We start from the raw sequence: 26,618 nt of genomic DNA, 5'->3' as shown, positions 1-26,618 counted from the left end.
AGGAAAGAACAACAAAGAAAAATGAAGAGAGAGAAAAAATTAAAAGAGAATGCAAAGGTAGAAAAATGAAAGAAGTTCCTAAACATAAACTTGCGTTCGACGAAACTTTTGGAATGAAACAAAGAAACGATCCTTGAAGAGACCACTGAGACTCACCTCCAAACTCATCCATCGAAATTGAGTACGCCGACAGTGGTTCCGATTATGTCGATGGAAAAGACTGCATCCATCGTGGTGAATCTGGAAAGGGAGAAATATGGTATCAGCGTTCGCGCTGTCAAGAATGGGCTCATGCACAGTGTACAGGGATTAAATTAATGAGAAACAAAGGAGAAATATTATATTGTGATTTTCGTGATGAATAGATAAGCAGCAATGAAATGTCTTTGTTCTTTAAATAAAATGTTCACTCTGTGATCTTACCCATACCCCAGACTCATATTACCCTCCTTGTAGGGTAAGTTGACGAATGGTACTATCATTAACCAAAACAGGTCCATCTAAAAAAAAATTTAGTCTTAGGAAGCGTTTAAGAGCTTTAATCTAAAGGGGACACACGAAGTAATAATTTTTTCCACAAATAAACTATTTGACTTCAAAATAAACGTCAAAAATATCATAATATAACTTAATTTCGTCAACTTACTCGACTTTTTCCTACCATGGGATAACTTTGGTTCTGTAAAAGTAAAGCTATCTATCCTGGCAGGCACAATTTACTTTCCATCAATTTACTGTACATTGGAAAAACAACATCGTGTAAAACACTGTGCTTTATCCATCTCTTCATTATCAGACAAAGGCTCAACCATACTTAAAAACTTAATCAGTAGATCAGTTTCTACACCTACCCAGAGTAATTTTCCTGTACCTTTAGGTACGATATCCAGTGAACTGACTTTAAGGAATCTTGTGCACAGTTTACTTGACCACCCATGACCTAGAGGTGATCGTGGTTACAGTGTTGGTTCTCTGGCCACAAAAGCAAGGTAGAATTGTGTTCCATCCAGTTGTAATACACGCGTTTCTAAGTCAGCTTTTGTGTGATGTGTAACCAGAAAATCTAAACCAAGTATACTTCTACTGCTAACAACAGGAAGAACTCCTGCAATGATTTGGAAGTTACTTCCCCACTACTTGAAATTCCAGCACTGCAAAACCAAGTGAGTGGAACATTACCCTCACCTATATCACTTAACCTCGAGTGTGGTAGATTCAGTTTTACTTCACCAAGTACCCTTTCTTGCCAAAGTTACTTACGACCCTGTAGCAAATAAAAATCTGCTTAATTTTCCTCTCAAGTAGCTGCGCGGAAAGAAGTCTACCAATAATCCCACGAAAGAGCGCCCCATGGTAACAGTTACTAGTGGCGTTGTACAGTGGCCACACTACCCCCTGCCTTATTTAATGGAGGGCAACGAGGCAAACCATGTGACCAATTTCCCTGTTTCTGTCAACTTTTGTGTATAAGGTTTTGTCTGGAGTGTCCACACCATTTTCATGCGTGACATTATTGACCTCGACGATAAAACAGTTGTCGTTTGTACTAAATACCAATTTTTCACATGGTTTAGTGACCACATCAGCTTCGTGTAATGCTCCTGCAGCATCTACTGCTTCATTTAAAACCTTTGAGGATTCCGTTTGCACCCTACATGAAATTTCCGATGCTAGATCGCGCAGAAATGCATCAGGTACTCCATTCTCGGCTTCCTGTAATATTGTCTTCTTGGCATCACCGTCCTTGGTCATTTCATAAGCGTTAATATCAATTTTCTGAAAGTAGTCTACAAAACTGTCTACCTGTTCTCTGTGTTTCTGAAATACGTTGTTAAGCTGATAACTGTAGTACATTCATGAATTTTACCTCTTATACCTTTTTACTATCCCTTCTCTCAAGTTGTGAAATCACTGCGCATCTCTTAATTTGCCGGCCGAAGTGGCCGTGCGGTTAAAGGCGCTGCAGTCTGGAACCGCAAGACCGCTACGGTCGCAGGTTCGAATCCTGCCTTGGGCATGGATGTTTGTGATGTCCTTAGGTTAGTTAGGTTTAACTAGTTCTCAGTTCTAGGGGACTAATGACCTCAGCAGTTGAGTCCCATAGTGCTCAGAGCCATTTGAACCATCTCTTAATTTCTTATGGTACATTACACAAATTCTGGCGCCCACCGCTAGATTGGAAAGAAACCATACGGGTCCAAGTAAAGTCTAAGTCGACACTTCTAATATTGCTGCGTAGGATACCCCTCTTGCAAAACCATGGTACTGACTGTTGTCATCCATTGGTTGTCCATCATCATCTTCAGGAATTATTTTCACACCAAATGCAGTGACATGTGTAGTACGGGCTGGTGTGGGCACTGACTCTCTACCAGTGGGGGATATGGATACTGTGGTGTCACCGCCAGACACCACACTTGCTAGGTGGTAGCCTTTAAATCGGCCGCGGTCCGTCAGTATACGTCGGACCCGAGTGTCGCCACTATCAGTGATTGCAGACCGAGCGCCGCCACACAGCAGGTCTAGAGAGACTTCGTAGCACTCGCCCCAGTTGTACAGCCGACTTTGCTAGCGATGGTTCACTGACAAATTACGCTCTCATTTGCCGAGACGATAGTTAGCATAGCCTTCAGCTACGTCATTTGCTACGACCTAGCAAAGCGCCATTACCAGTTACTATTGATGCTGTAAAACATGTACCATCAAGAGCGATGTTCACCATTTACGAATTAAAGTTAAGTATTCCAACAGCTACGTCCATTTTTGCTAAAGTCTAACTTCCTTGTCCTGTTCCAGACCTCACGCCAGCCTGCGTGGGCTAAAACGTGTGCCTTTCGGCTTCCTCTCATAGTGGGTTGGCTCTCTTGTCAATCCACAACAGATACAGCAGAAGGCAGCTTATGGATACAAGGAAATCTTTATTGTTTATTGACATTTATTCAGTCTTCGACAGTCTTCGATGCTGCTCGGGTTAATATGTGGCGAGTGTAGCAAATACGCTGGCACAGCATCTCAACCTTTCTCGACAGCCCAGCACCACCCCTGTCAGTGGTACCAAGCACCTACTGACACCATCTGCATTGTGTCAGTAGATGTCTCGAGTAACCAGATGTAGCAGGCTGGTCGTAGCATTAGCAGCTGTTACAGTGAATACGGCACGCTACCTCTTGTGCCAGTGACAAAAGATCATGTTTTACACATAACAACATCAGCTGGATTAATATTTGTCAAAGATAAATCATAACATTAAATCCTCCATGATTCCAGAAATATTACACATTTTTGGAATCAGTATGAAAACTGTTTTATTATGAGACGATTCCACATGATATCTGAGTCTATATATTTCGCAAAAGTTTCATTTATTTATTTCGCTAAAATGGTAGACCAGTTTGTGCGAATAAAACTGCACTGAATTACGGTTGATAGCACTGAAATATACATGCAAACAAATTTAGTACGGAACACAAAAGCTCTATTAAGTTAATACACACACAAATTAAAGCTAGCCTTCAGGCAGCATAATTTTATTATTTAATACATGTTTATAATTTGTTTCGAGTCGTCACATTCCTTAAGTTTGGGACAGGGATTGGGATGTTTTTAAAAACATTTCAGAGAGGCGCCAAGCGTCTCTTTAGGCTGTGTTGATGATTTGGTAGCTCACTTAGATCTGGAATAATTTTAATTTTTGTTAATTTCAGCCAAATGTAGGTTGGCAACATAGCAACATAACTGATGTTATGTAATAGAGTCTTTGAATCTACTGAACCTATTAAATTCATCACGTTTCACTGATAAAACGCGCAAGTTGTATTTGTGGCAGTTTGTATTGAATAGGCTTTATTTCTATCAACCCTAAGCATGGGTAAAGCAACTCCTAGGAGGCGTGCGCTGGCCAGGGGCAACCATCGCGCCAGTTGGGCGCGGGCTGTGTTTCTGGGAGCTGGACTGCCACTACCCTGAGGTGACAGAAGTCAGGGGGTACCTCCTAATAGTGAGTCCGACCTCCTTTTGCCCGGCGCAGTGCAAGTGCAGCAACTCGAAGTGGCATCGACTCAACAAGTCGCTGGAAGTCTCCTCCGGAAATATTGGGCCATGCTGCGTCTATAGCCGTCCATAACTTCGAAATCGTTGCCAGTGAAGGATTTTGTGCATGAACTGACCTCTCGATTATGTCCCATAAATGTTCCGTGGGATTCATGTCGGGCGATCTGGGTGGCCAAACCATTTGCTCAAACTGTCCAGAATGTTCTTCAAGCCAGTTGCGAACAACCGTGGCCCAGTGACGTGACGCATTGTTATCCATAAAAATTTCATCTTTTTTGGGAACATGAAGTCCACGAATGGTTGCAAATGGTCTTCAAGTAGCCGAACACTATCTGTCCCCAGGCAGTGTTCGGCTCAGTTGGACCAGAGGCACAGTCCGTTCCATGTAAACACAGCCCACAGCTGCCACCAGCCTGTACAGTGCCTTGTTGACAACTTGGGTCTACGGCTTCGTAGGGTCCGCCCCTGGAGAGGTGCTGCAGGCGATCGTGCTGTTAGCAAAGGCACTCGCGTCCATCTTCTGCTGCCATAGACCATCAACGCCAAATTTCACCGCACTGCCCTAACGGATACGTTAAGCGGACATCCCACATTGATTTCTACTATTATTTGACTCAGTGTTGCAGCTCTACGCAAACGTCGTTGCTCTCGGTCGTTAAGTGAAGGCTGTCGGCCACTGCGTTGTCCTTGGTGAGAGGTGACGCCTAAAATTTGGTTTTCTCGGGACCCTCTTCAACTGTGGATCTCGGAATTCCCAAATGGAATGTCCCATGCATCTAGCTCCAACTACTTTTCCGCGCTCAAAGTGCGATAATTCCCGTCGTGCGGTCATAATGACGTCGGAAACATTTTCACATGAATCATCTGAGCACAAATGTCAGCTCCACTAATTCGCTACTCTTTTATACCTTGTGTACGCGATAGTGTCACCATCTGTATACGTGCATATTCCTATCCCATCACATTTCTCGTCTCAGAGTATAGTTCCAACTGTGTTGCAGCTACCATAAACCACGCCGCTGAACGTTATAACAACGACTCAAGACAGCTGTAATTTGGGCGATGTCCTCAAGCTCTAACGGATACGTTCCATTTACGGTAGTAAATCAGTTGGAAAGTCCAGAAGTCCAGGAATACGAGAGAGGATTAGACTTACCAAGTTGCATTATCAACTAAAGGGCTAAAGTTGTATTTTAGTGCTCAAACAGAGGGGTATAACTAATTCGATTCTATGTGGGGGAGTTCATAAGCAAGCACTGACTGCAGTTGATGTCTTTTGGTGATATGTGTACATTGGTGGATTTCTCGCCTATTTTAGATTCGTCGGATTAAAAATTCAACACTCCCTGTAAACACTATGTCCTTTTCAGTAATAATTAATGTTGTCAATTTAAAGTACGTATTTTCCACCCTTGTGGTATGCTTTTATTGACCCACGTCACTGACTCAGGGGTGCTCGAACAAATCATCATCATAACACGGATTCGTTTTAATTCTTCAATATTTCGCTTATAGGAGCAGGAAATCAGTGTGAAATAGCTACAGAACCATTTGGTCTCATTCGTTAACCAACGGGACCATGTGCACCCTTCGGCCTATCCTTACTGACTTTCTTTTGATCGACACATCTTTCAACACTTACATTAGTGATGCTGTCGCGCTGACAAATCTGAAACAAACGGGTCGTTATGGATAGATTCAAGCATACACTCAACAGTTGAATTTAGAAATCACATGAAGAAAAAGAAAGACCCTGCTTCGTTATACCCACGCTCACTGATGATGCTCTTTAAATGAAAATACGCATAGTAAGAAATGTTCTGCTGTAGTGGAGCAAAACTCTGCAGTCATTTTATTACAAAGGGAGCTATACAGCAGCTGCAGAATAGAACCTCTACATAAGACTCGGCTTTCTTTAGGACTTCCTTTTGTAATACAGTCCAGACTGCACAATTATCAAATAAAGGAAACTGGTTTCAGTCTTTCAGAATGTCTAAATATGAAGCAGGAAGGCCAACGTTTATTTGGAAATAGTGACGTTTGCAATATATTTTGAAATAGTCTTTAAATTACGATCGTTGAACTGTTCTAGATCCAGGTGGCTTGACTTTTTCTCTTTTCTAGTCATCTTGGTTCAGCAGAAGGTTAGGCAAATTCTTAACCATCTCAAGAGGTCTGGTTCATGAAGACAAGGGGGAAATCTTGAAAAATTTGTCACTTCTATAAATAATGTAGCCCGAGGAATAAGAGTGGTAAGCCCGTGTAATGCTTACCATCCTTTAACAGATCTTTTGGGAGCAATTTTATGTATGATTCATAGCTTTTGGTCTCACACTTTTTTCTGAAATGTATTTTGTGTTCCAAGTGAAATAAAGCATGTAAATTAATTTGTATAGCATACGTACATATATATGGAAGTAAGAACAAAGTAGAAGCTTATTTTTTCTGGAAGCTAGGTACACTACTTTGTTTAAAGCTGACTTCTAACAAAGATGTTGCTGTCATAAATTATGATACAAATTTTTTTTAATAATGATTATCAAAAATTTTAGTAATTAATTCAAAGTTTTTCTTTAAAACAGTCTTTAATTTTCAAATTTAAGTCGTAAGAATTGTCTACTTTTTAGTTAAATATGTTTTAAGACAGACGAAATTTCAGCCATCGATCTTTAATAGTTTAAAACCAATGTGCGCCAGAAAATCAGAAAAGAATGAACTTCCTGGAAATTCAAGGTTACGTTTGTGTCTCCGCCTGCAGTGCACAACACTAACGCATCCCAGGTCGATATTCATCTTGTTTCTGGTGTTGTTCTCCTTCCATTTTCTTTTTCAGGCTTTGTATTCTTGCTTCTTTGGTGGCTTCCAACACTGTTTTCTCTCTGCTTCGAATAGTCTCCTGGAATCAAGAGCAGTTAAAGGTTTTGCATGTTTATTCCATCAGGCACTCCCATAAATTCCGTAACATTAAACTTTGACGTTGCACATCATGGAAATATAGCACAACACCCAGTGCGGCAAGTGAAAGAGAGAGACGGATAGATAGCGAGAAGGATTTAGGTGAGAGTCATAAGTCCTTTTCCTCGAAAATGTCCTCCCTTCACGCCTCCTCTGTGTTTCCAAATATGATATTGTGGTGTCACCGCCAGACACCACACTTGCTAGGTGGTATCCTTTAAATCGGCCGCGGTCCGTTAGTATACGTCGGACCCTCGTGTCGCCATTATCAGTGATTGCAGACCGAGCGCCGCCACACGGCAGGTCTAGAGAGACGTCCTAGCACTCGCCCCAGTTGTACAGCCGACTTTGCTAGCAAGGGTTCACTGTCTACATACGCTCTCATTTGCCGAGACGGCAGTTTAGCATAGCCTTCAGCTACGTCATTTGCTACGACCTAGCAAGGCGCCATATTCAGTAGTGAGAATGAATTCTGAACAGACAATATTGTGAATCATGTACCGTCAAGAGCGACGTTCATCATTAATGGATTAAAGTTAAGAATCAAACTAGCTACTTCCGCTTTCTGAATTCTCATTCCTTGTCATGTTCCAGACCTCACGACAGTATAGTTCTTCCCTCCTCTCGCCAGCCTGCGTGAGCTAAAACGCGTGCATTTCGGCCTCCTCTAGTAACACGGTGTTGGCTCTTCAGCCAACACAACAGATATATCACTGATCTCATTTATACTAAGGTTACAGTACACGCTAGTTGCCTAGTTGCTTCTACCGCCCTGATGGAATGCATAAGTTATGAATATTATTCACCAACCTGCGGTCTTCTATAGTCGTTGTCCCCTGAGCAGAAAACAGCACGCAGGTCGCGGGTCCTGTATCTTGAAGCTGTAGTAAACTAAACTATTAATAAGGAATTGGTATTATAAAAATAATTAAATTTTTAATTGGTTTGTTTAAACGGGGTGCTACTCGCTTTTTATTAGAAGAATACGAGAAACTGGACGATTTTACGTACCCCAAGTAATTTCCATGCTTCACACATTCACAGAAAATGAACAGAATAACGAACTGCATGTTTGCATAATTACTATGAAACGAGTTTTCAATTACATATCCAAAAACCAAAGATTCCTGATTAAGTTCTTAACCACTATCGACCGCGGCCGACATCATATCTGTCCTCAGAGTCTACCTATCAAGCTATCACATTTTTAAACCAGACATTGCTAATTAATTAATGATTGATACCGACCGCGGCAGACAATTTGTCTGTCCTCCGAGACTGCCAAACCAGCTCTTTTATTTACAAACCAGGGATTGTTAATTAAGCCATAACTGATACCGACCACGGCACACATGTCATTCCGCCGAGACTGCCGGTAGAGTTCTGATTTTAGAGCAAAACCACTTCGCCTGCCATCCTATTTAGGCGCGATCCGAAGATCGAAATGCTTCGTCTGGCTTCTCGTCTAGCATTTTTTTATCATACTGCTGGTAATTGACGCTTTTGTAATAATGGAATGATAGCATGCTACTGAGAGATGCTTTTACATGAAATGTAAGTAAATTCATTGTTTAGTTTTTATAATGTTAGTAACATAAGTTTATCATTTTGGCGCGATTCCTCCGAACACAGCAGCCACTAATTGTGGAGGAGGAAGATAATTTAGGAGATCTTTCTCACGATAGACGCACAAAATACACCATCTGTCACCGTTTCCTCAGAACACATTAAGTCATCTTCCCACTGCTGCCTTCTCAACTGTTCTAAGAAGAGCTCCTTGTAGCTGAATATGATGGCTGTAAAGCCATAAATATTACACCAGCACACCTATTTTTCAAGGTAGTTAGTCCCACCAGAAAAGATTTTGGTATCTGTTCCCGTATAAGTCACTAAAAAGTCACAAAAAACAAGAAAGTGAGAACAGAATCCTGTTTTTAGCACAGCTATATGAGTAACATTGGGGCTTTATCACGTGTTGAGACGCATTTAAATTCCTCTTCCTTCAGTACAGAATTTTTTAGGACAAAAATTAAATAATCGATTTTTTGACATATTCACGTACTAGTCCCCTTAAAAAAGCAGACTACGCAACTGGCTTTCGCCACTGAGTGTAATGTCAGTGCTGGAACGATTATGTTCTCAAAAAATTCGTTTTGAATGTGGAACCCAAGCACCAGAAGTTATGTGTAGTTCCCCTTCTTTACTGCAGTAATAATACCAGCTATGAAGCCACATCTTCCTTAGCTTGAGAGATAGCGGAGGGTCTGCTTGGGCTCAGTTGACATTCTACGGCGGCAGCCTAGAGGGCCGCGCAGGAGTCGGCGCGATGCTGGCGCCTCTAGTGGCGGTGCTGGCGCTCGTCAGCGTGGCGTCGACATCAGCTCAGGTCCCGCGCATCGTCGGCGGCACCAACGTGTCGATCGAACTCGTGCCGTGGCAGGTGTCCGTCCAGATAGGAGACAAACACTTCTGTGGTGGTTCCATCATCAGCAAGTCCTGGGTGCTCACCGCGGCCCACTGCATCCGTATGTATTACAGTTACCGGATTCGCGCCGGCACCGCCAACTTGAGAACAGGCAGGCTATACGACGTCATAGAGAAAAAGATACACGAGAGATACAACATGCTGGCGTACGACTGTGACGTGGCGATCTTGAAAATACGGGGAGAGTTTCGGCTGGGAAAGAAGGCCAAGGTATGTGGTAACGGAATTATCTGTATATAGCTTATCGATTAGAATGGTAAAAGTTGGATAGATAACGTCAATTCACAGGGAAAAAACATCCATTTCTTACATTTTTGTTTGCGCTGGTATTGTATTTCTTTATTCTAAGAGGTGCATTCAGTAAGTAATGCAGCATATAGTTTTTCTGAAAGCATGTTGCTTTTATTCTGGATTCCAGTACACCATATTATTCCACGCTCTTTGAGCTACAAAGCCATATTTTTCAGTGTAATCTCCGTTCAATACGACGGCCTTAGGCCACGTTACTGCGAGGACCTGTACGCCCGCATGATAACACTCTAATGGTCGATAACGGAGCCATCTTCTTGCTGCATCAACAATCTCCCCATCATCCAACCCCTTGGGCCAAGCAGATGGGAAGGTGCGAGATCCGGGCTGTAAAGTGGACGAGGAAGAACCGCTCAATAAAATTTTGTGAGCTCCCCTCGGCAGCGAAGACTTGCCTGAGGCCTTACGTTGTTACGCAGAAGGAGAAATTCGTTTGCATTTTTGTGCTGATTAACACGTTGAAGTCATTTCTTTAATTTCCTGAGGGTAAGACAATACGCTTCAGACTTGATCGTTGCACTGTGAGCGAAGACATCAGAAAGAATAACCACTTCCGAATACTAGAAGACCGTCGCCATGACTTTACCAGCTGAGGGTGGCGCTTTGAACTTTTTCTTCGGAGGAGAGATAGTGTGACGCCACGCCGTGGATTGCCGTTTTGTATACGGTTCGAAGGGGTGGACACATGTTTCACCGCCTGTGACGACATTTGACAAAATGTTGCCACGATCAGTCTCGTAACGCGCAAGCAATTCAGCACAGACGGTCCTTCGTTGCTCTTTATGTCCTTTTGTTAGATAGCCAGGAACCCAGCGAGCACACGTGCTAGAGTACCCCAGCTAATGGACGCCTGTGTCACTACTGCCCACAGAGACGTCCGCTTGTGCAGCGAAGTGTTTGGCGGTGATCCGCCGATCACTTCGAATTAGACTGTCCGCACATTCCAGCACTGCAGGAGTCACAGTTGTATGCGGACGGCAGGCACGCGAAAGATCGGACAGTTTTGCGCGACCTTTTCGTGATCATGACAGATACTTCTCCCTAGGCCTCAGCGTGCCAGGCCTCTGTACACATTCCGGGACCATCTACCAATATCTGTCATGCTGTGGTTTTCCAGCAAAAGAAGCTCATTGGCAACTCTCTGCTCGAAACGCACTGCTAAAACGAAACTAGTCTCCTCCTACTCTATTTTTGATTTCCCTTCTTTTTTTATTTACACCATGTACTGTAACATTCTGATAAATATGATACTGTGCTGGCTGTACCGCACTTTTACCCAGGTTCTGAAACGTTTCACCATGAATTTCGACAGTTTTTGTCCGCCCTTTGGCTCATGTTCGCAAAAACTGAACTGTCATTTCATCAGTATCTGAGCATATATTCCTTCATTGATCATACAAAACGTCTTGAAATTCAGAAACAAGTGTTGAATCTCGCCTGTAATCTTCTTAAACTATGTCCTCATTTTCAATTGGTCAAAATTTGTCTGTGCAGTTATGAAGCCTCTTCAAGTACTGTTTCCATCTTCACACCTATCTTCCGCTTCTGTTACCAGTTTACTTTTGTCATCTCTATTCGATGTGCTTCTTGTTCTGTTCCTCATACAGTGATTGATTATTATCTGTGTGCAATATCTACGACACACTAGTTTAATTTTTGCGCTAGCGCGTCACTTCTGTTGACAATCAATTGTACCCTAGTTTTCCTACATTCATGTAGACTTTCGACATTTTGCATTTTATTTGTTTCTTTACGAATTCCATTGTATCATCTATTACCTATGGCTGCTTCTTTTTATGTTTTTTTTCCAGTCCTAGTACATTTTATGTTGCATTTAACACGGCTCTTTCAAGACCATTCCGTTTGGTCTTTCACGTCAGTGCCTCCTTGAAGTTTCCTTCTACATTTGTCGCGTGGTCAGGCTGAGTATTTGATTCGTTCAGCTTTTTTAGGTTCCGATAGTACAGCTGCTTCCTCTTAAACTTCTTTACTTTTAGTTGGCCTTTCACTACCTCTGTAGTAATATGCAGGAAAACAATACATGTCTCAAGGAAAACAAGAGAAGAATGGCACTGCCCAAGAGTGCCTTATAAAATATGAACTCCATTTAACAAGCACATCTGGTTCCACGCTAAGATAATATCTGTAAAGACCAACACATGGAGTGTTCCCACACAAAGTCGTGACACCTAAATGTTAGCAAAGTAGGAGAATGCTCGCCCCGAAACTGCGGAAATATGTTTGTGAAGGACAATTACAGAAAATACGAATGAGATAACCCTACAAGAAATTGAAAAAGAGAAAGAATTACTGAATGTACTCGTAATAGGTCAACAGAAAGCAAAACACACTGCACGCTTAGTTAGACATCATATTCTTTTATACAATATTTTCGAGAGCAAGATCGTTGGGAAGAAAACGAGAAGACGACCAAGAACATACCGTTTAAAGAAAAACATAATCAGTGAGATAGGATGTTCTTCATAAATGGAGATGAAGAGGGCTGCTGAAGGATCGAAGCTACGCCTTCTTTTCGAAAAGGAAAAAGTAGAAGAGGAAGAAAAAGAAGGTAGTTCAGTAGTATTACGTAAAGTTTACTATAAATGTCAGCTCCTGGGTAACTGGTGAAGTCCTTAACTCGATTCCGAAAACTTTGTTTCAGGTAAGTATATTCAAAGTTAAATATTTATTGATCACTTGCTATCTTCGACGTGTTGCTCGATCTCGAGATGTTCTTGTGAAGCATAATCGCGACGGCTAACTTGTGCCAACTAAAGGGCTCTATTGATCTGATTCCCATGAGGTTTCGTTTGCCAAGGCTGAGCTGTTCAGTTATTATCTATTCCCTACCTCCAGAGACGATTGCACTCCATTTTCCCGCAATGATAGAATTCTGTTTCCCTTTTACGTCGCATTACTGCAGCTATTAATGTTGTTGTGATCATGTCAACTGGTGGCATCACAAGTCCCTTACCAGCTCTTCGATTTTCGCCAAGTATGACTACTGGAGGCGTCTTTAAGTTCCTCCTTGACGAAGCCTGTCTCTGTATCAACCCCAACAGAAAGGAAAGCTGATTCTGCACTGTGAGCGAGACAGGGAGGTCAGATTGGCGTACCCTTATTTTGGCGTACCCTCCTTCCTGTGAAACTTGCGTGCGTATTTCATAAACCTTCAACTCCTACGTGCGTCTCCTACCGCCTCATAAAACACGTAACATTCATCCTTAAGTGGCAAACATTTGAGAAAGCTAGCACTCCGCATGCAGTGTTTTGTTCGTGTCTGTGAAAGACCGTGAGCTCGACTTGTTCTCGTCATTTGAAAGGAGATGCACGCCAGATAATGTTGCAACCAGTGCCGTAGGTGGAAGGAGCTGGCTGCTTCCTTGCTAGCTGCTAGCTGATACGTCTATCCTGCTGCCAAGGCGCCTTCCACCGGAACACTACGTGCCAAGTTATTCCGCTGTGTCCTGATACACTGGAGACGAAGTCAGTTTACTTTCTCAAGTCAGGTTTACAGTTACCACTGTCTGATAGCATATTTTATATTTAAATTTTGTTTTTAGGGTTCCGTTCCTCAACCGGTAAAACTGAATCTAAATATCTTCAACATTTCGCGGCCTTTTCAGCAACTGTGTATATATTAATTTTAATAATTAAGAGCCTCAGTTGCACGGGATAAGACAACGTTCTTCAGAATAACAGTAACTACCGTCTTTCCATAGTGGGCATCGTCAAGCTAAAACTACAAACCCTTAAATTATCGTCAGACTATAAAACTTATCTTGAACTGCCTCGGCGCCACTTCGCGACAGTGATGCGTCAGCCACGAGTGCTATACTGGAACTGACTGTAGCGTCATGAGGCCCGCCTAGGCGGACACAACACCTTGCGCCTACGCATAAACTGTATGATGGTTATTTGTTGGGACAAGACGTGAACTTAACTCGTGAACTTGAATCGACCAGCGTCTCTTTTTGTTAAAAAAAAAGAAAGAAATTGCTTTGTCCTTTCATTGTGGAAAGGTTCTACTGTCTTCATATACTAGAAACACCCCATTTTGAAGTGTTACCAGAGTGTGAGAAGATGCTATTCCCTCAAATGTTTCACTGAGACCTGCACTCTGTTTTTTATTGATCAAAACTAATAATTATTAGCCACCCAAGTTTCTCTTGACAGCAAAGATTCTGGTGCCTCCCACGTGTGAATGGCGTTACTGTGTGTACACTGACCAGCCAGAACGTTATGACGCCATACACTATCGATGTAAATCCGTCCAGGCGATAGCAGCTTCACCTGGCGAGGAATGACTGCTAGCTAGACACATGCGTGGTGCCTACAGTATCTGTGAGGTGCTTATGGTAGGCCCATTCAGCAGTACCATTCCTAACAGTGTACACAGGCTTGTAACTCTCATGAAACTGTGGTGACAGAATGCCTCATGCCACCAGCTCCTACATCGGAACCTGCTGATAAGTCATGGTAATTCTAAAATTTATTCAAATTCAATAACATTTTGTTTTTTACCTCGAAAAATAAAATGTAATCTAATAATTTCCAGTAATTTATCTTCATCTTCTGAAAAGATTTTAGTGTAATGATCTGGAAGAGTTATTTTATATTTATAATCTAAAAGTAATAAAACTTTTTACCATATTTAATTATTAAAATTACAGGTTTTGTAATACTCAAAGATATGTCTCTTTTCAGCTCTGTTGACTTAGTATACATGTCTGTACAGCCATTAATATAACTGTTAAGTTCACTTACTAGATTTTCAACACTACCATTCATGTTCATTTTGTTTTGCTTCTATTTACATAGAAAAACGTTAGATTTTCAAATTTTTGAAATTGGAAATTTTAAAAAGTTGAAAATACTAAATTTTTGAAATTGAAAAATATTTAAAAAGGATTAAATATTTTAATTCAGACAATCTAAATTTTTCAGTTTTTTTCCTATCTTTGTGAAAATACTTCAAAAGGAAATGTAAACATGAAGTTAACTGTTCTATAATTTTTCTAATTTATATTCATTTATGTAATTAAAATTTTTCATTTTAATATCTGTGTTGTGAACCATTAGTTGAATTCTTCTTACAATACATAATTACATAAGCGATTGCATCATTTGGTATATTTTCATTAAAATACATGTAATTTCACTGTCATTTTTGAGTGGTTGAAACATTCATTCTTCTAGACATATTTATTATTGAGATAGGAAAATGTTGAATAAAACTGCATTGATTTACATTTGCACTTTTATTTAACTGTACTATTCCTTCAAATGCTTTAAAAACATTGTATGCTTTTAAAAAATTATTCAGTGGATCAATATACCATAATTCTTAAGAAAAAACTTCACTTTTTTCCATTCTTTACATAGACATTTTTTAATTTTATGTGATTGAATAAAGAAGAAACATGTAATTGATTATTTTTTCTATTGTGCAACGAAGAAAATTAAGTACGACATATCAAATGCATCAGAATTAAAATATTATAATAATTAGTAATATATGTATCTAAATTTATTTTTTCATTTAATGAAAAAACTTCAGTTGTTTGTAGTTCAAAGAAGGAAATTTTTTTTTAATTTATCAATCTCTCTTGTTCTAGTTCAAGCGAATATTCTGGTTCAAATTTAACAACAACATCAATTTCCATTATTTTTACAACAATTTTACATTCATTTGGAAGTGTACTATCATCATTATTAGTAATCCTCCAAAGAACGGAAACTTCATCTTTTTTCCTTGAAACCCAATTGAAAATTACTATTGGAACTTATTGCCAAATTATTTCTTTAAAATCCACCAAGTAATTCAAATGGATGAAGTAGTTCATTTGGTTTGTTTTTAATTTTATTTTTATCATAGTTAAAATGTTGTTTTCCACAGTTAATTCATTTGATAGAGATGATGTTAATCAAACAGGAGTTGATGAAGAAATAATTACTTCTTCTATTCTACATAAAATATTGTAATAACAACAAACAGTTTTAACACATAAATAATCTTCGATTTACCATCACATGCTGAAAAAACTGTTCCATGTATGTGAATAACATTAAATGTAATATAAAATTATGAATAATTATTATAAAGCTAAATATCACCGATATTAATATCGTCTTCTGCTTGTTTATAGGTATATTTACACTGTTTTTGTTTTCTCATTAACAGGAAATGAGTAAAATGGATAACCCTCGATTTTGTTTGTGATTTCTTAAGGAAAAAATTTATTAAATCACTTTTAAAATTACCATACTGTTACAAGAGCACCATTGAAGTCAGTCAAGTTATCACTTCCATCAGTGATAGTAACCTTTAAATTTTGAAAGGTATTAAAAATTGGAATATCTATAGGATCATTTGGTACATATATTATTGGTCCTACAATTTCGGCATTTGGATTTAATGAAGAAATGATATTACTTTCTTTATGAAAAATGATCAATATGTATAACAAACATTCCATCATCTAATTTAAAATTAATACTTATTACTTCAAATGGAATAATTTTAGGAACAGTATTTACAATTGCTTTTTTCATTAGCTTCAATAATCTGATTATTGACTCTCAAAAGCTTGACCAATAAATTTTTCTTTGTTCATACATTGTTTAACATCACTTTTGATAACAACTGTGTTTTAAAATTGTATCTTGCTTAACAACTGATCGTTTTTAAATTGTATCTTGCTTAAAGTGTATATTAGGTTTCTTCAACTGAATGAATTTTTCAAATTGTGTTAACCAACAGTATTTTCTTTGTTACTGTATAATTTAATAGTTTTTGATGTAAAAACCAATTAGTGAAACATTTTTATAAGTGTCTCCTATTTGAATAGTTAATCTTTATTTAGGAACAGATGAATTATTACTCAACTCAGCAGTCTACTCATTTATATTAATAAAAGTTATGTAAATAAACAAGAATTTCAGTGAAAAGTTAAAAATTATAGGACCAAGTGGTTCCAGATAAATAATACTAATGTTTGATAATTATATTTTAGTACATGGAGGGTTAAATTGGGAAAAAATTAAACATTTGTATCTGTATTCTAAAAGTTTAAATCAACAAAAAATTAAGAATTTATAGAAATATGCGAAAAAATAAAATAAAAGTTAATGAATACCGACTTTTATTGAAAATAATGAAGAAATTGTTCCATTAGATCAATGCCAAAATAATTCACCTGATGTTTTTGATGATTTCATTATTGAAAATTAAGACATAATTAGAGAACATTTTTCTAGAGGAAGAAATAAATAAATAGATAATTTTTAACCTTATTGAAAAATACCAAATAATTAGTTACAGATAATCTGAATTTTTAAAATATTTTTGGAGAAGATGTCTTAAATTTAATGCATACTTATCATGAATTTGTAGGGTGTGATTTAAATTTGATGATTTTAAACAAATGTATAGTAAATATTGGAATAAAGATAAAGTTCATTATATAACAATACATACAACAAGAAAAATTGATAATGTCAAATGTAGAGGAAACATTAATAATTTTTTAAATATTAAATGTAAATGTTAAACAATAATGTAGAACATAAATGTTAAACATAAACGTTGATGATTATCGATGAACATGAACACTGTATATTGATGATGAATACAAATATTCAATGACAAAAATGATTACAGTTTTGTATCTTAATAAATGTTTCAGAAATATGACCCAGATGTTGTTAAAAAAGCTGGACATAATAGATACTAAAAAGAACAATTAAAGAAAGGGTTTAAAAAACTGAAAAAAACAACCAATAAACAATTACAAAAAATTTAAAGCTCAAGCAGTTATAGATGAAAACAGTCATGTTAAACAAGAAATTGAAAGATTAGATGATAATGGTTGAAAGCTATTGAAGAAAATGGAGAAGTTGAAAAACAAATGGTATGTTATAATCAACATTATTTAGAAGAATTTAAATATGTATTACAATTAGTAATGTGATAGTTATAAATGAGCTTATACAAAAAATGAATCAGATATAATAATTTTGTTAGACAATTATGAAAAAGAAAGAAAATTAAAATCAAAGAAATATAAAATAAGGAATGTTACAATTTATCAGTCATAGTGAAAATACTGCTTTTGGATTGACACCCATTGGTTCATTTAAATTTGTTGCTAAATACCAACATAATTTGATGGGGATGAGTTAACTATTGGTGACAGGACATATGAAGTTAAAGATCCTTTAACAAAAAAACAAATAGCTATAGATAATATGTATAGATAATCTAAAAATTCTGGTACATCAAATTATGGAACAATATTGTCTCTATCCAGAGCATTATATTCTGATAATAATCCAAATGCAACAAAATCAACTAAATGCAATAAATATAAATATTTGATAACAGAAATTGTTGATCTTTATCGTTCCAAAATATTACCAGTAAAAGTATATTTAAGTGTAGAAGAAGAAATAGGTGAAGGTTTAATTAATAATATCCAGAAAAACTGTTAAATATATTTGAATGGATGATGTACATCAATTAATTGGTAGATTAACAGTTATCCTTGGTGAAGAATTAGCTGGAAATAAAAATTATTATAATGAAAAGTTGGAATAACAGAAATGTTTACTAGTTAATTCATAAATTTAGAATTAACCATCCAAAACGAATTCTCTATTTTATTAGAATTTTGAATAATTTACCACATACATTTTGGGGTAGTGAATACGAAAAAGAATTGATTAATACTTCAATTTATATTCACCATTTAAAAGCATTTACCTGGTTATTACTGGTGTGGGCCTGGAACTAAAGTGAATGAAAGATTAGCACATGGAGATAAAGGAAAATATCTATTAGTTGAAGCAAGTTCAAATGTGATAGTTTGTATAGAGATAATAAAGATTTAGAAAAGGGACTATAAAACAGATAAAGAAGTAATTAATTGCAAAAAAACATTATATGCTCCTGATGATTCAATAGGTGAAACTTAGCCACAACTGAAGTTCGAGGAATAATGTATAGAAACGAAAATTAAGAATTGGTTTAAATTTTGATGATAAAGAGTGCAGTTATATACAGAATTCTTAACTGATTTTTAATCCCTATAAATGAATAATATTTCAATTGATTTCATTTTGCTACAAAGTGGCTTACAGGGTCCCAGGTTCGATTCCTGCCTGGGTTGGGGATTTTTCTGCATGTATACCGAGTGTTTGTGTTGTCCTCGTCATCTGATCATCGTCATCATCATCATTCATGGCAGTGGCTAAATTGGATTGAGTAGATAATATGACTGTGTAAGAATTGGGACTTTGTACGGGCACTGATGACCTCTCAGTTGAGCACCTCACAAACCAATCATCATCATCACCAAGTGAGAAAACTAAAGCTAATGTTGTACCAGATACTATTGGTCAGTTTTAACTGATGCACAAAAGACAAAAAAGATGACAACAGCTAAAAGTGGGAATTTATGCGTAACAGAAAGTCCACCTCCTGTGGGCAAAATATGTTGATTTTCTAAATAGAAAGAAGAAGGTTTAGGCTCAACTAAACATGAATGTGGATTTTTGCGATCACTATTGTCAGCTTTACCATTTATGTTTGACACTGCTTCAACAGCTGCAGCTATTGCAAAAGTATTTATAAATGAAAAAAGGTGATAAAACATTACAAGAACCAAAATGGAACAGGAATAAGGGAAAAAAGAAATAATCATAAAATTTCATAATCCTTTATCTAATTATGACATAGAAGAATTAGTTAAACAATTAAAAATTAGGTACTTCTGTGGTGTTTTTACGATTGATGAATTACCTGATAATAAAATAATTTGGAGTATGGAATAGTAAATTTAGATACATATCATGCTGATACTCATTGGATTTGTTATTAAAAAATATATATAAAATATGTTTTTGATTCATTTGGAAGAAATATATCAAAACAAGTAGTAAATCATTTAGCAGAAATCACTTTTGTTCCAACATCAGAAGTATACAAAGTTCTAATGAATTTATTTACAGACATTTGTATGTATTTCTTTTAAAGCTATTATGTACAAATTATAAGTTTACTGCAATTATTAATATGACTAATGGGGATTTTTGGAAATAAGATAAATAACAAATTAATAGAGAATTAAAGAATGAAGTAGCATCAGTTGAAGCAGTTAATGTAGTAGCAACATATAATCCAAAAATAGAAAATATGATTAAATTATTTCATAATGAATTACCTAACATTGTTGAAACAGCTAAAGGATATATTGATTTTAAAGGTAGCAGACTAGTACATTTAATACACTCTATAAGTGGTTTATGTTGCAGTTACGAAAAATATATAGAAAAAAAATATGATACAAAACATGAATGTACAAGCATTTTAGTGCAGTTGAATAGTTATGTTAATAAAACAGATTTTAATGGTAAGAATGTAAGAATATTCAACTTAATAAAACTGATTTATCAAATTACCTTACAAAAAAGGAAATAGAAAAAGGGTTTCAGATTATTTCTCAAAAACATATTTAACTCCATACTGAAAAGATTTAAGTAATCTTAAGGATAAAGTACATAATAAACAACTAATTGAAACTACTTTTATGACTCAAAAAATAAACAAAAAATGTATAATTTCACATATGTATCTCTACTTAAATAAGTCCCTGTTATTGACAAAAATATAAGTACAGATTTATCAACTAATGATTTAGATATTTCAGTAAGTGTTTTCGACAAATTTTACGATATGATTCCTGACATCTGATCATAAAAATATTGCAGGAATAAAATTTTCTTACTATAAGATTAAAAGATACTGTTAAAACTGTTTTACTTGATGTAAACTTAATTACACTTGGTGAAATAATTTAAAATTTAATTATGTTTTGTCCTGTATAGAGAATCATAATCATATGTGCTGTTTTAATTGCACAAAAATTTACTGAAACGCATAATCGACAATAATTGACAGCTAACGTTGGAAAACAGGGAATTGGGGGAATTTGTCCAATTTGTAAAACGAAAAAGGTAAATTTATTAAAAAAATTGTACATAATGGCTTACAATTATGAAGAAACGAATCATGAATTATGTAAACCAAAGAGAAAATATTTTTAATGGAATGAATGTAATTTCATTTTGAACAGATGTTTCATCTCAAACTGAAATGATAATTAGATCGAAAGCCTTACCTGCCAATACGTGCTATTAATACATCAATGGGGTCAGCTGAAAATCTGTACCCCGACCAGGGCTCAAACCCAGGATCTCCTGCTTACATGGCATATGCTCTATCCATCTGAGCCACCGAGAGCACAGAGGATAGTGCAACTGAACACACCAAGTAAGAAACTTGCTGAAACGTTGCTCAAGAACAACACATTGACTTGTCTGTCAACCTGAGAAGATTTTATCACAGATACCATCTTCACATAGTTAAAGGCTACCCGGCCATTGACCTTCTTCTGTGCAAATACGCACACTTTGCCTGATATTTACAGGATTCGTCAGCCTAGTCTGGCACGAGTAATGAGTGAATGGGCAAGTATCTACTAGGAACAATACAAATGTAGGTTATAGACTGCAGTTGCACTGTCCCCAGTGGCTCAGATGGATAGGGTGTATGCCATGTAAGAAGATCCTGGGTTCAAGTCCCCGTCAGGGCACATTTTCAGCTGTCCCCATTGATGTACTAACTACACCTGTCAGCAGCTAAGAGTTTCAATTTCATTCTAGAGAAGCTGCATGGTCATCAATGGTATCTGTTCTTTTGGAAACAGATACCATCTTCACATCATTGTAAACTGATTTACTCGAAATGGATTCTACGAAAATAAAGTAAATAAAATTTGTTAAAGTAGATAAAAAATGAAACAAAACAGAGAAAGCTTATTGAAAGGTTTTTGTGTAACAAGTTTGTTAGATACTAATGCTAAATATAAAATAGCTGATAAAATAAGAATAAGTAAATTAAAAGGAATTTTCGAAAAACGATGTGCAACAAAATGTTTAACTGATATTTGTGGAATTGACGAAATTATTCATTCTAATAGAGTCACATAAAAATGAAAAGATATAATTGGTGTGGAAATAAAAGGAATTTTTTTACAAACTGGAACTATCGAAAAAACATTTTCCAGATGTTTATGTCGTTGCCAAAGTTTTGTAAAAGAGAGGTAGTAAAGTATATCAGGGTGTATACGACCCAGGACAACCGGGAGATCCGGGAAAAACCCGGGAATTTTTTTCATCTGGGAGAGAACAGGGAAAAACCCGGAAATTTTTTAGAATTCCTGGAATTTTTCATTGTTTTAGTTTTCGGTTAAATTTTTGTAACTTTTACAGGTAACAACCAATACTCTAACTAAGAATATTACTATATCTAGCTAGTGTAGAATAATACTGCAGCAATAAAAAATGAACGAGAGAAAAAGAAACGAAAAAAATTGAAGTTGCCAAGGAAATTTCACCCCACTCAACAACAAAACACAGTGCACTTACAAGCATCTTTTTTTTTTTTTTGGTCATCAGTCTACTGACTGGTTTGATGCGGCCCGCCACGAATTCCTGTCCTGTGCTAACCTCTTCATCTCAGAGTAGCACTTGCAACCTACGTCCTCAATTATTTGCTTGAAGTATTCCAATCTATGTCTTCCTCTACAGTTTTTGCCCTCTACAGCTCCCTCTAGTACCATGGAAGTCATTCCCTCATGTCTTAGCAGATGTCCTATCGTCCTGTCCCTTCTCCTTATCAGTGTTTTCCACATATTCCTTTCCTCTCTGACTCTGCGTAGAACCTCCTCATTCTTTATCTTATCAGTCCACGTAATTTTCAACATTCGTCTATAGCACCACATCTCAAATGCTTCGACTCTCTTCTGTTCTGGTTTTCCCACAATCCATGTTTCACTACCATACAATGCTATACACCAGACGTACATCCTCAGAAATTTCTTCCTCAAAGTAAGGCCCGTATTTGATATTAGTAGACTTCTCTTGGTCAGAAATGCCTTTTTTGCCATAGCGAGTCTGCTTTTGATGTCCTCCTTGCTCCGTCCGTCATTGGTTATTTTACTGCCTAGGTAGCAGAATTCCTTAACTTCATTGACTTCGTGACCATCAATCCTGATGTTAAGTTTCTCGCTGTTCTCATTTCTACTACTTCTCATTACCTTCATCTTTCTCCGATTTACTCTCAAACCATACTGTGTACTCATTGGACTGTTCATTCCGTTCAGCAGATCATTTAATCCTTCTTCACTTTCACTCAGGATATCAATGTCATCAGCGAATCGTATCATTGATATCTTTTCACCTTGTATTTTAATTCCACTCCTGAACCTTTCTTTTATTTCCATCATTGAAGAGTAGGGGCGAAAGGCTACAGCCTTGTCTTACACCCTTCTTAATACGAGCACTTCGTTCTTGATCGTCCACTCTTATTATTCCCTCTTGGTTGTCAATGGCTTTAGGAAGACTATACAATGTTTCATAACAACAAATTGCCTCCGATGGGCGTGACGTCACAACTTTACATCAGATTCGTTTGAGCGGTTGCGAGTGAGCTTATGCATGTGTGCAGTTGGCTCTTGTATGAATAGTACCTTCTCCTGCTTCTGGCTACAAAAGTGTGGCAGTTAGCTGTATAAGCAATAGTAGCAAGCAGTCAGATGCTATCCAGAAAAATTTTACTGGTGCGCCTAAGCTGCCAGATTCATGTATGCGCAACAGGCCGGGAACTAGGGTGTGGGGGCTCACTGGATTAGCTGCCCCGGGTGATAGTTTAAGGGGGGGGGACGCCAAATTCATATTATTGAGGAAAAATACCTTGTTTCACAAAGACCCTAGCACCCAGTGCACGTTGGTCTATTGATTTCTCATATGATTTTGAACGCATCCGTGTTGGTTTTTGAACATTTTTAAACAAATTCTAAGACGATTTCTGAAAGAATCGCAAGTTGATTTTTGAATACGTGGATAGTGGACGTGATGTCTCTGCCATGGGAATCCCCGTCACATCTAGAAATAAACTTTCCTGTAGACAAATGGGGACTGGTCTACATGAGCTGAGCAGAATAAAGACGAACGGATGAATGCCAGTCACTGTTTATGTGGTTGACTGGGTTTGCAAATTATCAGCGTTGTTATAACTAGTAGCGAATTCCATAGATGGAATGACTAACAGGAATAACAGGCAACAAAGATTGCGTATTGTCTCCTCCGTGTGTCCAAGAAAATGAAATTTTGACAGAAAATTTTTGGCCAGACCGTTACACTGCTAAGGGCCAGTTATACAGTCCCCGGCTAGCAGCCGCTAAAGTTCTATTGTACGAACATGTAATAATGCCCAACTGGATAACTAAACCGGTGACGAAATTAACCAGAGAATAAGTTTTGACAGTGGCAGGAATAGTTACAGAATTCGTAAAAAGATTGTTTGTTAGAACGAGGAAGGTGAAGAAACGGGAACTCACACAAATTAGGGCAGAATATGACGATTCGAAATTTATTTAAAAATTTAGTACTTCTACTTTTCGATCTCATGCTTCAGAAGCTAGAGAGTATGAATGAAATGTGAAACTATTTCCTAACACAAAACTTTTTGCTTGTAGCAGGCCTAATAGGCATTTGATATTGGTACTTCGTGAATTATATTTCGTCGTGTTATAAAAATGACCATTTGTGCCAAAACAGTCTCATTTCTTTGGTGTGTGTAACAACTGCTGCAATATTGTGCAGGCCTATTTCATTTTATATAGCTGTAACAAAATACGTGTGATCAGATCGAGAAACAACACCAGTCTTGGGTACAATTTGTATTACCAGCTTTTCTAGTATTAGACAACGACATTTCGTTTTTTCATGTAGCAAAACATTGACGAACTTTGATGATGTAGTAGATTCTTCCCCAGAAAGGAAAGTGCGCCATACAAAGCTGTGGCAAGATTAGAGAGAGAAGAAGCTAGGACGTAACGATTGAAGAAACGTGTACTGTCTTGCTTGTCTCTGTCTTTACTCGTTTTATGTATCCTATGTTTAATTTTGTGTCACACAAATCAGCAAGTTATTAGCTAATAGGCAGTAAAGACTGTAAATTTTCTGAGGAGTTCTTGGTCTGCTGGTTACAAATAATCCCAACCAGTATTAATTCCGAGATTTTTTTAAAGAGGAGCAGGACATCAATAAAGAGGAGCAGGATGTCAAACCGGCCGACTGGGAGCAGGAGAGGCACCACAGGACATTTTAATTTCCACTGGCATTAATATAGTTTGGTGGCACCCATTCCATTACAAAAAAAAAACATGCCTGAATTCCACAGAGCGAAATACAAGAGGCATGCAATGGAAGAATGCTGTGTGGAGAGGCGTGGCACTGCACTTTGCCACACTTAAGACCAAAAAACATGTCTTACGTTCCTTCGAATATATATGTTTTATGTATCAGACTCTTCAGAAAGATGTGTGCTACAAAATGAAGATATTCTTGAAAAGTCGATTTTTAAATTTTTGGTGTTGTACCACAAATGCTCGAGGGAGGGGGGAGCGCCACTGTCTTATATCGCCCCGGTTCGGGAATATCGTAGATCCGGACCTGATTTACAGAGCAGTCTGAGTTGTAGTGGGAGGTGGTAGTCTCCACGTGACCCGTGTTTACGTTGAGTGATTTTGCTGTTTCCACTTAGTTTATTGCTCTCACTTCAAATGAAAACAAAACGGATTCCTGTGGCCGGGAGCTATCAAGTGAATTAAAATACATGGCCTTGCAGAACAATGAAGTTATTTTTGTCGGTTTGCTAAAGAAATTTGACTTTTACTAATCTTTTCTGCTGAGGCAGTCAAGTGTTTAATTCCACACTATTGGCTAGTTTCAACTGTTCGCTGCATTTCAAGTTCACGTTTCCATATTCTAGCACGTATGGCATTATGCCTTAATAAAGAACCAAACATGAGATAATACAGTACAGGTACTCCAAGATAATTTACATCTGAATTTGGACATACTAATGTGCACTTTAAGCCGAATGATGCATTTTAGTATAGTTCACAAAATTCCCATGCTCTTGGAGTGTCCTCTTATGTCTTGTTTCTTTTATGACATAATGTAAGAGCTTTTAATGTTTTACACGTACGAACGTACGGGCTTCCTGCGTCGTAGCTGCGCAAGCGCTGCGACCCCTGTTATTTGGCGCGCTCTGGCAACTGCAGAAACGATTCTATTTCTAACAGGTCGTGAGAAAATATTGTGAATGGTTGTTTGGAGAGCGTTACTTTCAAAGTAAATTTCCTTTTACGCTAGATGGACTCTGTCTGATGAATTTCTTAAATCACAGAGCATTTGACTCTCACTCAAAAATCAAATCTTTGAGGGCGACCATTTAGAATATTTTCGAGCCCAGAAGATCAGACATTTATGTCATTGTTAGAAAATTTACTGGCATATTTTTGTGATGTATCTTTAAAGTGTAACACCCACAAAAATGATCATTATGTGTTAAAGCTTAGCTTCTCTTGCAGCTTATTAATCTTAGTGACCAATATTAAATGTAAAAGCTTTTCTTTTATTGTAGCAACACTATGTACATATGTATATTAATTTAAACAATTACCTTTTTCTGTTTGTGTGTTCGCGTTACTTTACAGTGATGCTGCTATTGGGTGACTACATCACATGTCCTATGATCAGAATATCCGCTGTCATCGGCTGGCGAGATCGCTTGACATGAGCTACAACTGACTTACAAAAGTGAATCTCAATCTCGATTTCAATACTTCAGAAAGTAACATGTGGTGTGTGGTGGAATTAGAATTTATACTTTCGTAATACGAAAATA

General features: G+C 37.4%; 1 protein-coding gene across 1 annotated transcript in view; it reads left to right on the top strand.

Annotated features, from left to right (window-relative positions):
- The first annotated feature begins 9,331 nt into the window (after window positions 1-9,331).
- Window positions 9,332-26,618, top strand: part of LOC124789172 (trypsin 3A1-like) — a 30,292-nt gene continuing 13,005 nt past the window's right edge. The window contains exon 1 of the mRNA XM_047256466.1: window positions 9,332-9,707. Coding sequence (XP_047112422.1) covers window positions 9,332-9,707 — 376 coding nt within the window. The remainder of the gene's footprint in view (window positions 9,708-26,618) is intronic.

Source organism: Schistocerca piceifrons, chromosome 3 (assembly GCF_021461385.2).
Source record: "Schistocerca piceifrons isolate TAMUIC-IGC-003096 chromosome 3, iqSchPice1.1, whole genome shotgun sequence".
NCBI lineage: Eukaryota > Metazoa > Arthropoda > Insecta > Orthoptera > Acrididae > Schistocerca > Schistocerca piceifrons.
Note: the sequence above shows the minus strand (reverse complement) of the source record. Positions and strands in the feature narration are given on the sequence as shown.